Source organism: Giraffa tippelskirchi, chromosome 3 (genome assembly GCF_054371585.1).
Source record: "Giraffa tippelskirchi isolate mGirTip1 chromosome 3, T2T-mGirTip1v1.2.pri, whole genome shotgun sequence".
Lineage (NCBI taxonomy): Eukaryota > Metazoa > Chordata > Mammalia > Artiodactyla > Giraffidae > Giraffa > Giraffa tippelskirchi.
The window spans coordinates 41,455,466-41,470,552 of record NC_137277.1 but is presented as its reverse complement, the minus strand read 5'-3'; the positions used below and the strand labels follow the sequence as shown (position 1 = coordinate 41,470,552).

Genomic DNA, 15,087 nt, shown 5'->3' with positions numbered 1-15,087 from the left:
ATCTCCTTTAGGATGGATAGTAGGCCCTTAATAATGTTTTGACATGAATGACCTTCATAACTTGAAGATCACTTGAGTATCTTTCATGTTCATTCTGTCAGAAATCTTAACCTCTCTATGCCTTACTTCTCACATCTGTAAAATGGGTGAAATAGCAATACCTACATCATAAGTTGTTCTAAAGACCAAATGTTAGTATGTGTAAAGGTCATAGAACAGAGCTAGGTTGCAGAGAAGAACCAATTTTGACTCCTTGTTGAAACTGTTTCTTTGACTTGCTTTTTGTTGCTTTTGTTATTATAATCATACATACTGACCTGCCTCAAAGGACTCTGTCCCTCTTTCTGACTGTTAAACTAAAGTGCCAGGCTTCCCAGTGGTTAAGAACCCCAAAGCAAAGGACACTGGTTTGATCCCTGATCCAGGAAGATCCCACATGCCCTGGAGCAGCTAAGCCTGTGCGCCACAACTACTGAGCCAGCACTCACTCTAGAGCCCATAAACCACAACTACTGAGCCCACATTCCATAACTACTGAAGTCCAAGTGCCCACAGCCTGTGCTCCACAACAAGAGAAGCCACTGCAATGAAAAGCCTGGGCACTGCAACAAAGAGTAGCCCCTTCCTACTGCAACTAGAAAAAGCACATGTGCAGCAATGAAGACCCACCACAGCCAAAAAATAAAAATAAATAAATGAATAAAATCTCAAACTTAAAAAAAAACCTAAAGTGCCTTTGTTCAGCTCATCGATAACCTGTGAATGGCTGCAAGAAAGAAGAAATTAAAACATCCCTTTCACTAGCTGGCCCATTCCTAGAGATACTTTGCAAGACTGATGGCCCTTTTTAAAAACTTTACTTCTTCACTACCTGTCCCTCTTTATTGTGCCTTTTGACTTTAGTTCCTCACCGCTTCTCTGGGTCTGTAAGAGAACCTGGCATCCAGACCCCAGCAAGATGGTTATTTTGAGACATTAGTCTGCCATTTTCTCAGTCTGCCAGCTTTTCAAATAAAGTTGTATTTCTTGCCTCAACTTTGGCCTGTCATGTGGCAGAGGGAGCAGAGGGAGCTTGGACTCAGTAACACTGGCATACAGTAAACATTCAAATATAGAGCTGTTATCATTATTACTGTTATTATTAACTGGTATATTCATGCTCTTTATAACTGTTTACCTATTGATCAGATACATTCCTTTATATATATTCCTTTCCAGTGTGTATTCCTTTTACCTTCCTTGTTAGTTTCCTCTGTAATTCAAGAGCCTTCTCTGATTTCAAACAACTTAATGAAAGAGAGTTTATATAGGCAGAGATGGCTTTGGTCTTTTTGAGAGTAGAATCCTGAGAATAAACTTACTTTTTCTTCCATGTTTCAGGTGGTATGCAAGATTATAATTATGTATGGGCCAATTGTTTTGAGATCACATTAGAACTATCCTGTTGCAAGTACCCACCTGCTTCACAACTTCAACAAGAATGGGAGAACAATCGTGAGTCTTTGATCACATTGATTGAAAAGGTAAAAGCAGCTATATGGGAGGGTGGGCATGGAAATAATTGATTAAATAGGGGGGAAATTTGTGTATATGAATAAGTCTATGCTAGATACCCTTTATTTGTCTTTTTTTGTTATTTAAGAGGATAATCTTTAGAAAGTATTAGAAGCTATCAGAACATACTCTAAGCCTCCCATTACCCTTCCCCTGAGCTCTTTTCCTCTGGAGAGCTTCCTTTGACTATCTTACAACACTTTTACAACTTGAAATAATTAGCAAATAAATAAATAATTAGCAAAAGTTGTATTACCAGATTCTTACAACACCATGTGATCATATTTGCTAGAGAACCTTTACCACCATATGAACCACAACATAAGTTTAACTTAAATATCAAGCATGCTAATATACTATTGCTTATAGCAGAAATTGAGGCCTCCCAGATGGTGCTAAAGAACCTGCCTGCCAATGCAGGAGACCTAAGAGACACAGGTTCCATCCCTGGGTTGGGAAGATCCTGGAGGAAGGCATGCAAAACCGCTCTAGTAATCTTGCCTGGAGAATCGCATAGACAGAGAAGCCTGACGTGATACAGTCCATAGATTCTCAAAGAGTCAGACACGACTTAAGCGACTTAGCATGCGCGCACACATACCAGATATTATAACTAGTATCTCGTTGAGAAAAGCAGAAGTCTAGCTTTGAGAAGAGGGAATTTCAAAAGTACTTTATCAGTCTAGGTTTCAGATGACTTAAGTTTCAGGATTTAAGCTTTTTGGTCTGTATTTTATTTTAAGTTGGAGGGATTGAAAAATGTTTCAGAGGGCTAGAGGAATAACTTTTATTTTTGAGAAATTCTAGCATCAATGCTGGAGAAGGCAATGGCACCCCACTCCAGTACTCTTGCCTGGAAAATCCCATGGACGTAGGAGCCCGGTGGGCTGCAGTCCATGGGCTCGCTAAGAGTCAGACATGCCTGAGCGACTTCACTTTCACTTTTCACTTTCATGCATTGGAGAAGGAAATGGCAACCCACTCCAGTGTTCTTGCCTGGAGAATCCCAGGGATGGGGGAGCCTAGTGGGCTGCCATCTATGGGGTCGCACAGAGTCGGACACGACTGAAGCGACTTAGCAGCAGCAGCAGCATCAATGCAGAGAGGCTATTCTCTCTTGCCTTCCAAACGGACTCTCTCTGAGCAGTCTATGTTGATTCTTGTTTTTCTAGGTCCACATTGGAGTTAAAGGATTTGTTACAGATTCAGTAACAGGAGCTGGCTTAGAGAATGCAACTATCTCAGTGGCTGGTATTAATCATAATATCACAACAGGAAGGTTTGGTGATTTCCACAGATTACTTGTCCCTGGAACTTATAACATTACAGCAGTTTTAACTGGGTAAGAATTTCTTTCAATTTGTGAATATGGTGTATCACATTGCTTGGTTTGTGTATATTGAAGAATCCTTGCATCCCTGGGATAAACCCCACTTGATCATGGTGTATGATCCTTTTAATGTGTTGTTGGATTCTCTTTGCTAGAATTTTGTTGAGGATTTTTGCATCAATGTTCATCAGTGATATTGGCCTATAATCTTCTTTTTTGTGTGTTATCTTTTTCTGGTTTTGGTATCAGGGTGATGGTGGTAAAATGAGTGTGGGAGTGTTCCTCCCGGTGCAGTTTTTTGGAAGAGTTTGAGCAGGATGGATGTTAGCTCTTCTCTAAACATAACTAGATAAGAATTTAAAATAGACTCTTAAAATGTCAAGCTTCTGTTTATATCTAGACAGAAGTACATTCAGGGAGATCTTAGTATATCTGGCTTTTGTTTTTCCTTGTTTTCTGATTTTTTTCCCCCTTTTGTAATAAGAAAATACTATAGTAGAGTCTTTTGTCACATTAACTATACAACTGGATATGAAGCATAGTTGTAAAATTGGGAGGAAGGAGTTTTAAAAGCTCAAGGCTAATTGAATACCAGGGTAGAAAAAACTCAGGACTCTACAAAAGACACTTTGAAGAGCTGTCTTACCATCAGCTTTCTAATACACAAAATGTGTGGTTACATACGCCCTCTAGAAGCCTTTCTGTAAGCTCATTTTGCTAAGGATTTACCTGTAGCAAATAAATAACCTTCAGTTTTGAACTTTCCTATTTGGTAAAGTAGTTGGAATGTCAGTTTGATAAGGTGCTACGAAGAATCAGATCATTTATCCCTACTTTGAGTATTGTAGGAATGGTTACAAATGGATCAACAACCTCCATTTTTCATTGTATTCTCTTCTTTGAGTATAACTTTTTATAAGCATTCTAATGTGTGGAACCTGAAAGGATGGTAAGAGAAATAGTTCTTTAAAGACTTAATCTGAGATTATTTGTGAAATAATATCCTAAAAGTCTTGAATTTGCACATTTCTCTTTATTTGATTTGATTTTTGAGAGACAGTGCAAGAGTATGAAGAGGCTGTTGTGCTTTTATAATGTTAAAGCATTGTCTGTTTCAGTTTAACTCCAAGCCCATCTACTTTTTCGAATTTTTCTTTTCAGGTATATGCCACTGACTGTTAATAATATCATAGTGAAAGACGGACCAGCCACAAAGGTGAATTTTCCCCTACGACCGACTGTGGCTTCAGTAATCCCTGACACAACTGAGGCTGTAGTAACAGCTAGCACAGTCGCTACACTTAATAGTCCTCTTGGAACACAGTCTACCCACCAGCCAATTCAACCACAGGACTTTCACCACCACCATTTCCCTGACATGGAAATCTTCTTGAGAAGATTTGCCAATGAATATCCTAACATCACCCGCCTTTATTCACTGGGAAAATCGGTAGAGTCAAGAGAACTTTATGTAATGGAGATATCTGACAACCCAGGTGTCCATGAACCAGGTAATTGCTGTAGTTTCACACATAATTTCCCTATTGCTTCTCAGAGCTGTGGGCTATATTTCTTTGCTTCATCTAGAAAGGTCACTTGTAGTATTTATAGCTGGATCAAAGAAAATGGAACCAGTCTTCTGCTAGAAAAAAAAAATCCATTTGATAATCTATATTATGCACCATGGGCTTCCCTGGTGGCTCAGATGGTAAAGAATCTGCCTGCAATGTGGGGGACTGAGACCTGGGTTCAATCCCTGGATTGGGAAGATCACTTAGAGAAGGGAATGGCTACCCAGTCCAGTATTCTTGCCTGGAGAATTCCATTGAAAGAAGAGCCTGGCAGGCTGTAGTCCATGGGGTCACAGAGAGTCAGACACAACTGAGCAACTTATGTATTATGCAGCATATTTAGCATACCACACACATAGATTAGATTCTTCCTGCTAACGGTATTTTTATTTTTGTAGCATATGATAGATATATGTATGTATGTATGTATACATAAGTTGTTTAGTCGCTAAGTCGTGTCTGACTCTTGTGACCTCATGGACTGCAGCCTACCAGGCTCCTCTGTTCATGGGATTTCCCAAGCAAGAATACTAGAGTGGGTTGCCATTTCCTTCTCTAGGAGATCTTACTGACCCAGGAATGAAACCTGTGTCTCCTGCATTGGCAGGCAGATTCTTTATCACTGAGCCACCAGGGAAGCCCTTATGTGTATATATACGTATTCATATATATATAATATATGTTTACTTTGAGCTTGCTATCTGACATGTAGTAGTAATGAAGCTGCTTTATAAGATGCTTTTTCCTGTTTCTTTTGTCAAAATATAGCTTTAATTTTTGGTTCAAAGTCTTTGTGTATTGGGTGAAAAGTGAGCAAGTCTAGGATGAATGAAGAGGAAAAAAGGTCTTCCATGTAATTCTGTTTTCAGGTGAACCAGAATTTAAGTACATTGGAAATATGCATGGAAATGAAGTGGTTGGAAGAGAACTGCTACTGAACCTCATCGAATACCTTTGTAAGAACTTTGGCACAGATCCTGAAGTAACAGATTTGGTTCTTAACACTAGAATTCACCTTATGCCATCCATGAATCCTGATGGGTATGAAAAGGCCCAGGAAGGTAAAGAATAGCTGTCTATTAATGCTTAATCATTTTGATTATCATTCAGTTCATTTCAATTCAGTTCAGTTGCTAAGTCATGCCTGACTCTTTGCGACTAAACATGCCAGGCTTTCCTGTCCTTCATCATCTCCTAGAGTTTGCTCAGACTCATGTCCATTGTTTATCATATGCCATAATTATTTGAGCATAGAAAATAATTTGAACTGGTTGTTTCCCTTAAATTTCTTTCTGTTTTATTCTTATAATTTATCATGGGTTTTAGCTTTTGTATTCTTATAAGATAGGCTGGTTTATTCAACAATTATGCCATCAAGTTTATATTTAATGAAGTCTCCACTTTTGTAATGGTTCTTATTTACTAAAATAATGTAAGATTTTAATAAAGTGCTCCATTTTAACATTAATTTTTGTTAAATTATTTTGTTAGGAACTTTATCTAATAAGTGAAAATTCAAACCAAATTTTTTTTGACTCCCAGTTCTACTCTTCATGTATATGTAGTCTAAACCTGCTAAGTTACTGATTTCCCGTTCCTGTGCCTTCCCTGGGCTAGCCTGTCTCTGCTGGGGCATCACAGTAAGGGCAAGGAGAGCAATTTTATTACATGGGCCACCTTATGCAGAACACTGCAGAGTGAGAATCTGTCTTTTCCTAACCTGTGGTTCCTTCCAGACAGTGATACCAGTGAATAGAATAGATCCCACAATATGAATATGCAGCCACATGGTTTGTTACTGTCACTGATTGAACACGGAGAGAATCGATTTGTGAATGACTAGGTTAATCCTTATATATGTATATTATTTAGATTCTTTTCTTAAGGAACTCATTCTTTGTCAGCCTCCCAAATCCCTTTCACATTCCTCCCTTGAGATCTTTCTGAAAAATGGAACTCATACTTCCTACTAGTAAGCCCTCTAGTAGGCTTTCTTCACTCACTTGCATTCATTTTCTTATCCCTTAGTAAAATGGAATAAGCTCAGGTTGTACTCTTTCTCTTCCATCAGGTTAAACTTCCAACTGTGTTCTTGACTAACTTTACCTTTTAATAGTGATCACTTTAATATAAGCATACTGTAACTTTTTTCTTTTCATTTGGTCTTTTGTTTTTTTTTTTAACTTTGTTTGGTGACCTATATATCAGTACAATAAAATCCCCCTCATGTCAGTCCTGCCCACTTAATACTGTGATTACATTGTTGTATGTGGATTATTGACAATTGAGCAATATTTTCATATGATTCGTATGATTGGGCTTTTTTCCTCCTCAAAGTACAATGAAAGGCAGAAATGAAAGGATAATGGTTTTACCTTCTTATTCAAAAGATCTAGAAGAGATACATTTTTTAAAAAAACGTAAAAACAGTGTGTTTTAATCATGTTACCTGACCGAACTTGGGTCAGCTCACCTGCCACACAGCAAAGCCAGTTTACTGACATCAGGTTGCCGTGAAGTAAAGTACAGGACTTATTTTATTTGCAGACATCAAACAAGGATTATGGGTAGCTCATGCTCAAAAGACCCAAACTCCTCTATGGCTTTCAGGGAAGGGTTTTTAAAGGCAACATTTGGGGTGAGGGTGTACGGTGCATGACTTTCTTCAGGTTGGTGGTGATGTAACAGGATGATGTTTCAGGACTCTCAATTATCAGGTGTCTCAGTTGAAGGTTGACCAGTTGGTTTCAACCAGTCTGGGGTCTACATGCTTGTGCTCAGCAGAGTCATCTTCCCCTACTAAGTAGGGGCCCTAGTTCCTGCTGAACAACTCAAGGAGATGTGTCAGATTATGTGTGTCCTGGAGGAGGAACTAGGACAGTTTTATCCTGAACTGTTGTCATTACTTTTTTTGGTTAACTTCTTTTCCTTTGTTTCTGAATTTCCTCACTTCCCTAATTAGTCACTGCTTGTGGAACTCAGGGAAGACCTCAGAAATGAAAGTCTTTTTTTTGCAGACAAGAATCAGGGCATGCAGAGGAGCTTTTGTACCTGGGAAGGCCTCACAGGGTCCTGCTCCATTTCAGTTGTGGTGTGATTGATCATAGTGAAGCCTGATGTGTTCACACTTCAGTTCAGTTCAGTCGCTCAGTCGTGTCCGACTCTCTGCGACCCCATGAATTGCAGCACGCCAGGCCTCTCTGTCCATCACCAGCTCCCGGAGTCTACCCAAACCGATGTTCATCGAGTCGGTGATGCCACCCAACCATCTCATCCTCTGTCGTCCCCTTCTCCTCCCGCCCCCAATCCTACCCAGCATTAGGGTCTTTTCCAATGAGTCAACCCTTCGCATGAGGTGGCCAAAGTATTGGAGCTTCAGCTTCAACATCAGACCTTCCAATGAACACCCAGGATTGATCTCTTTTAGGATGGATTGATTGGATCTCCTTGCAGTCCAAGAAACTCTCAAGAGTCTTCTCCAACACCACAGTTCAAAAGCATCAATTCTGCGGCGCTCAGCTTTCTTCACCGTCCAACTCTCACGTCCATACATGACCACTGGAAAAACCATAGTCTTGACTAGACGGACTTTTGTTGGCAAAGTAATGTCTCTGCTTTTAAACATGCTATCTAGGTTGGCCATAACCTTCCTTCCAAGTAGTAAGCGTCTTTTAATTTCATGGCTGCAATCACCATCAGCAGTGATTCTGGAGCCCAAAAAAGTAAAGTCTGACACTGTTTCCACTGTTTCCCCATCTATTTCCCATGGAGTGATGGGACCAGATGCCATGATCTTAGTTTTCTGAACGTTGAGCTTTAAGCCAACTTTTTCACTCTCCTCCTTCACCTTCATCAAGAGGCTCTTTAGTTGTTCTTCACTTTCTGCCATAAGGGTGGTGTCATCCGCATATCTGAGGTTATTGATCTTTCTCCCGGCAATCTTGATTCCAGCTTGTGTTTCTTCCAGCCCAGCGTTTCTCATGATGTACTCTGCATAGAAGTTAAATAAGCAGGGTGACAATATACAGCCTTGACGTACTCCTTTTCCTATTTGGAACCAGTCTGTTGTTCCATGTCCAGTTCTAACTGTTGCTTCCTGACCTGCATACAGGTTTCTCAAGAGACAGGTCAGATGGTCTGGTATTCCCATCTCTTTCAGAATTTTCCACAGTTTATTGTGATCCACACAGTCAAAGGCTTTGGCATAGTCAATAAAGCAGAAATAGATGTTTTTCTGGAACTCTCTTGCTTTTTCGATGATCCAGCGGATATTGGCAATTTGATCTCTGGTTCCTCTGCCTTTTCTAAAACCAGCTTGAACATCTGGAAGTTCACGGTTCACGTATTGCTGAAGCCTGGCTTGGAGAATTTTGAGCATTAATTTACTAGCATGTGAGATGAGTGCAATTGTGCGGTAGTTTGAGCATTCTTTGGCATTGCCTTTCTTTGGGATTGGAACGAAGACTGACCTCTTCCAGTCCTGTGGCCACTGCTGAGTTTTCCAAATTTGCTGGCATATCGAGTGCAGCACTTTCACAGCATCACCTTTGAGGATTTGAAATAGCTCAACTGGAATTCCATCACCTCCACTAGCTTTGTTCGTAGTGATGCTTTCTAAGGCCCACTTGACTTCCCATTCCAAGATGTCTGGCTCTAGGTGAGTGATCACACCATCGTGATTATCTGGGTCGTGAAGATCTTTTTTGTACAGTTCTTCTGTGTATTCTTGCCACCTCTTCTTAATATCTTCTGCTTCTGTTAGGTCCATACCATTTCTGTCCTTTATTGAGCCTATCTTTGCATGAAATGTTCCTTTGGTATCTCTAATTTTCTTGAAGAGATCTCTAGTCTTTCCCAATCTGTTGTTTTCCTCTATTTGTTTGCACTGATCGCTGAGGAAGGCTTTCTTATCTCTCCTTGCTATTCTTTGGCACTCTGCATTCAGATGAGAATATCTTTCCTTTTCTCCTTTGCTTTTCGCTTCTCTTCTCTTCCCAGCTATCTGTAAGGCCTCCTCAGACAGCCATTTTGCTTTTTTGCATTTCTTTTCCATGGGGATTTTCTTGATCCCTGTCTGCTGTACAATGTCACGAACCTCTGTCCATAGTTCATCAGGCATTCTGTCTATCAGGTCTAGTCCCTTAAATCTATTTGTCACTTCCACTGTATACTCATAAGGGATTTGATCTAGGTCATACCTGAATGGTCTAGTGGTTTTCCCTACTTTCTTCAATTTAAGTCTGAATTTGGCAATAAGCAGTTCATGATCTGAACCACAGTCTGCTTTGAGTTAAAATAGCTGAAGTCATTTGTGCTGGATTAAAATGTAAGTGAAATATAGCTTACATTTGAATCTTTTATCATACAGGAGATCCAGTAAGTGTAATCGGCAGAAACAACAGCAACAACTTTGACCTGAACCGGAATTTCCCAGACCAGTTTGTTCAGATCACAGAGCCCACCCAACCAGAAACTATTGCTGTAATGAGCTGGATGAAGACCTATCCATTTGTGCTCTCAGCAAACCTGCATGGAGGTAACAGCAGTTTGATATTCCACTAATTAATTCTTGTTGAGAGCATTTGAAAATCCTGGTGGAATTTTATGTGTTTATTGTCTTAGGCTCTATTAAAGTGGGTATCCTGTTATTGCTTTTATGGCAGACAACAACAAAGGTCTTCTCTCATTACTTTTTAAGCCAACTTCCTGGCTGTTTTCCCCTCCCGCCCCTCCTCTGTCCCTGTACTCCTCTGTGCTCCCTCTTCCATCACCTCCACCCCTTTCCTCTTTCTGTCTCTCATTCTCTCCCCTGCTTCCCTTCTCCTCCTTCTCCCTTCCTCCATTTCTCTCTCACCTAGTTCTTCAAGTGGTTTATATTCTTTTTGTTTTTATTTTTATTTATTTTTTTTTGTGGTTTATATTTATCCCTCACAAATGTTTTATATTTATCCCTCACACATGTTTTATATTTATCCCTTTTCCTGGGAATTTGGTAACATGTTCTTTGTCATTCATAAAAATTAAACACTAACAGATCCAAATGTTTAGTTCTATTTCTCCCTAAAGTTTAATAAGCCCTTTTATGTAGGTTTAGATTTTGACATTCTCTTGTCTTTCATCTGCTGTGTATTTAACTGCAACATAATGACCTCATTCTTATATAGTACCTGAGCTTATACACTTCCATATAATTCAGCTGGAATTTATCAGTTGAATAGGATGAGAGGTCAAGATTAAAAATCATTACAATGTCCAACTATGGTTGTGTAAATAAGTGTCAATATCCAAGAGACCTGAAAACTTATGTCTACATGTAAACTTGTATGTGGGTGTTCATAATCACCAAAATATAAATAACCCAAATGTTGACTGACTGATGATTAAATGAAATATGCTATATAATTGAATGTTATTTGGCAATGAAAAAGAATGAAGTACTGATGCATGCTACAACATAAATGAGCCTTGAAAACATGCTAAGTGATAGAATTCAATCATAAGAAACCATATATTATATGATTATATTTTCATCAAATACTCAAAAATAGGCAAATCCATAGAAACAGAAAATAGATTAGAGGTGGGAGAGAAGGGATCACTGCTAATGGGTATGGATTTTGTTTTTGTTTTTTAAGTAATAAAATGTTCTATAATTAGTTAGTAGGGATGATTGTACAACCCTGTGAATATATGGAACAACATTGAGTTTTATACTTTAAATGGATGGATTGTACAGTATTTGAATTATATCTCAGTAAATTAAAAAAAAAAAAAAAAGAGTGAAAGTATTAACACCAGGGGCAATGGGTAAGAAATTTACTGTCAACATTTGTTAGATTATACAAGAAAGTATCACAGTTGAGATTTGATGGCATATAGATTAACCTGCCTTTTTAGAAATGAAAATATGTGTTTAAGGATGTTTGTATTTAAGAAGTAAATCAAGATTCCCCCAAAATGGCTTTGAAAGTTTGCCAATAGTAGTATAAAAGTCTTCTATAACTGGTAATCATGGACCATTCTCAAAGACACAAATAGGAATTATGAAGTTACAGCCTGGTTAGCAATTTTTTTTTTTTTTTTTTGCTTTTTTCTCACTTTATTGATTGTATACCACGTTTGACAGAAAATATTTTTTGTTTTGAGCTTTTGAAAATATTCTCAGAATACATCAAATGTCATGTTGATTAAATCTGAAAACATAATTCTAGCTACATTCTAGTGAGAATAATTTATGTATATACACATGTGGTATCAAGACCTTGGCATGGTGGGGATACATCTTTAATCATGTAGATATGTTTCTTTCCATGACATATTTCATTTTCTCATCTTTAAAATCTTTAAATGAGTTTTGAAATCCTGGCAAAAAAAATTTAACAGAGGAATTCTTTGCTGCCAACTTAACAATTTAGAAGGATTTTGAAAGAATTTAGAGAAAAGTAAGATTTCCTTTTGTAAATTTTATATTAATTTTTGTTTAGGTGAAATTCATATCACATTAACCATGTTAAAGTAAATAATTTGGTGACATTTAGTGCATTCACAATGTTGTGCCATAACCACCTCTGTTTTGTTAGAAAACATTTTCATCTCCCCAAAACCCAACTAAAAATGGGCGAAAAACTTGAACTGGAATTTCTCCAAATAAGATATACAAATGACCAAGAAGCACACAAGAACATGCTCAATATCATTAGGCATCAGGGAAATACAAACCTAAATTTCAGTAAGATATCACCTTTCAGCCACTAAAATGGCTGCGATCAAAAAAACACAAATTAACAAGGTAAGTTCTGTCTCTATGGATTTGCCTACTTTGGATATTTCATAGAAATGAAATCATACAATATATGACCCTTTGTGTCTGTCTCCTTTCACTTGGCATGATGTTTTCAAAGATCATTCTCATTGTAGCATTTATTGGTACTTTATTTCTTTTTATGACTGAATAATATTCCATTGTAAGTATATACCATAATTTGTTTATCTATGTATCTGTTGATGGATCTTTGGGTTGTTTTTATTTTTTACTGTTACAAATAATACTACTGTGTACTTTGGCATACAATATCTGAGTCCCTGTTTTCAATTCTTTGGGGTTAACCTATGTTTAGCTTCTTGATGAACTGCCAAACTACTCCACAGTAGCAGAACCATTTTATGTTCCCATCAGCAATATATGAGGGTTCTAGTTTTTCCACATCCTTACTTACCTTGTTAATTTGTGTTTTTTTGATCGCAGCCATTTTAGTGGCTGAAAGGTGATATCTTACTGAAATTTAGGTTTGTATTTCCCTGATGCCTAATGATATTGAGCATGTTCTTGTGTGCTTCTTGGTCATTTGTATATCTTATTTGGAGAAATTCCAGTTCAAGTTGTTCGCCCATTTTTCATCTTTTTGTTGAGTTGAAGGATTTCTTGACATAGTCTGGGCTCTAGACTCTTGTCAAATTGCTTATTTGCACATATTTTCTCCCATTCCATAGGCTATATTTTAACTTTCTTAATGACCTCTGATGCACACTTTTTTTAATATTGATGAAGTCAGATTTCTCTTTTTGTAAATTTTGTAAAAAGCTCATGCTTTTTGTGTTGATACAAATTTTTTAAAAATAAATTTTTATAGGAATATCCTAAGTCTTTTATGACAATTTTTTTTGGCCTTAGAAAATTAACCATTTGAAAGGCAATATTAAGTAGAAGTTGACTTTTTTCAGTTGTAATTTTTAAACCTGAGTCATCAATTCAGGGTGAAATTTAAAGAATTTTTTGGAGTAATTTGTCTAAAAACAAGTGTTGAAGTACACTTACCTTATTACAACTGTTTTGAGAAATAAAATGAGTGTTCATACTTGTTTCTTAAAGAAAATTTTTTAAAACAGATGGATGTTTGCTGGTATTTGTTACCACAGGATTACTTCATCTGGATTCAAGTTGAGTATGTTCCTTCACTTCCACACGCAGGAAGTGGCATGACAAAAAGGCAAAATGAATGGCCTAATGAAGGCAGAATAAATGGACACATGGACAAGTGAAATTGATGTGAATAATAGGAAGATAAGGGATTTGATTCTATGGTGGGGGAGTAGGCTCAGGGCTCCTGCCAGAGAAGCATCCTAATTGCTTCATTGCCTGTGGGTACCATGAAGGAAGTTGACATCCTTTCTTTATGTTTTAAAACACACTCTCTGTACTTTAGGTCATGAAAAAAACATATGATATAACTCCAATTAATAAATTTATAACATGAGCATAAAAGAAATTTTTAGCATTTGTTTCTGGGTAAAGGTCGGGACTAGTTCTCCTATCCATAACATAAGTTGTTTAGCATCTCCAATTTAGACTCCACATCTACAAAATGAAGAGAGTGGGTTAATTGGACTTCAAGAGTTCTTTCTTATTTTAAACTTCTTTGAGCTTATAAATGTCTGAATTTACAAAAAAATATCAAGTTTTGCTCACATTTTCTGATCCTTAGTATTACAAAAGTGAAATTGTTTAATTAAGCCTGTATACTTCTGATTTCAGTTCTAATGTGTAAATTATGCCTGTGAGTTCAGGTAAACTCCCAAGACCTTTCCAGTTAACGCAGCCTTTAAGTGTCATACACAGCTGTTTAATATTAATATTTTATTTATCTACTTTGATTTTCTCTCAAGGAAATCAGCAACTTTTTCATTTCTATTGAGGAAAATAATCTTGGAAAATTGCATTGGTGTCCTGTCCCTGGCAGTATTATGAAGCTTACTTTCTGTTAATGCTCCATCTTGCGAGAAATAACACAATACATTTTCCTCATTTCCCTTATAGGTACTTTGGTGGTTAACTACCCTTTTGATGATGATGAACAAGGCATTGCCACGTATAGTAAATCACCAGATGATGCTGTGTTTCAACAAATAGCACTTTCTTATTCCAAGGTAGGCTTGTGCTCAAACATAAAATGTTATAAAAATTAATTTTTCATTAAAAGATGCATTAAGACAAAGCCCTTCATGTCTCAGGTCAAGTGCTTTCTTCTCTGTTAAGCCTTCCTTTTTTCCTTGCAGACCACTTTACTTCTTTTTCTTCTTTGTTTCCCACCCCCCTTTTAAATGTGCTGCATGTGGTCTACGGCCATACCACCCTGAACGCTCCCAGTCTCGTCTAAATGTACTGCGTGTGTTTCCCCATTAGCCTTTAAGCTCAGGTAATGTCTTTTCATCTATAGCTTTTAGCATAGTACCTGGAATGTAATAAACTAAACAACCTACTAGTTTATTTCATTTGACAAATACTTAACTATAAATCTCATAAAGTAGTCTAAGGTGGGGTTGACAAGTTACAGCTCTAGGACCAAATCCAACCTACCACCTGTTCTTGTAAATAAAGTTTTATTGACACACAGCCACATCCATTCTTTGAAATATTGTCTGTTGCTGCTTTCTCAGTCAACATTTGAACATAAGTCAGTGTAATTCACCACATTCACAGACTAAAGAAGAAAAACACTACAGTCATCTCAATAGATGCAGAGGACAGAATCAAGTCATTACAACAGAACCTTTGGAGTATGTAAAGCCTAAAATTTTGACTGTCTGGCTCTTTACAGAAAAAAAATTGCCAACCTATAGTCTAAGGTATTTAAG

General features: G+C 37.5%; 1 protein-coding gene across 2 annotated transcripts in view; it reads left to right on the top strand.

Annotated features, from left to right (window-relative positions):
- The window catches only part of CPD (carboxypeptidase D), a 67,224-nt gene that overhangs the window by 28,977 nt on the left and 23,160 nt on the right, over positions 1 to 15,087 (top strand). For both annotated transcript variants that reach the window (XR_014079574.1, XM_081580190.1), the window contains exons 3-8: positions 1,381 to 1,523; positions 2,727 to 2,896; positions 4,046 to 4,395; positions 5,325 to 5,516; positions 9,824 to 9,991; positions 14,270 to 14,379. Coding sequence is in view for 1 of the 2 variants with exons in the window: in XM_081580190.1 (XP_081436316.1) it covers positions 1,381 to 1,523; positions 2,727 to 2,896; positions 4,046 to 4,395; positions 5,325 to 5,516; positions 9,824 to 9,991; positions 14,270 to 14,379 (1,133 nt within the window). In the remaining variant the exon portion in view is untranslated. The remainder of the gene's footprint in view (positions 1 to 1,380; positions 1,524 to 2,726; positions 2,897 to 4,045; positions 4,396 to 5,324; positions 5,517 to 9,823; positions 9,992 to 14,269; positions 14,380 to 15,087) is intronic.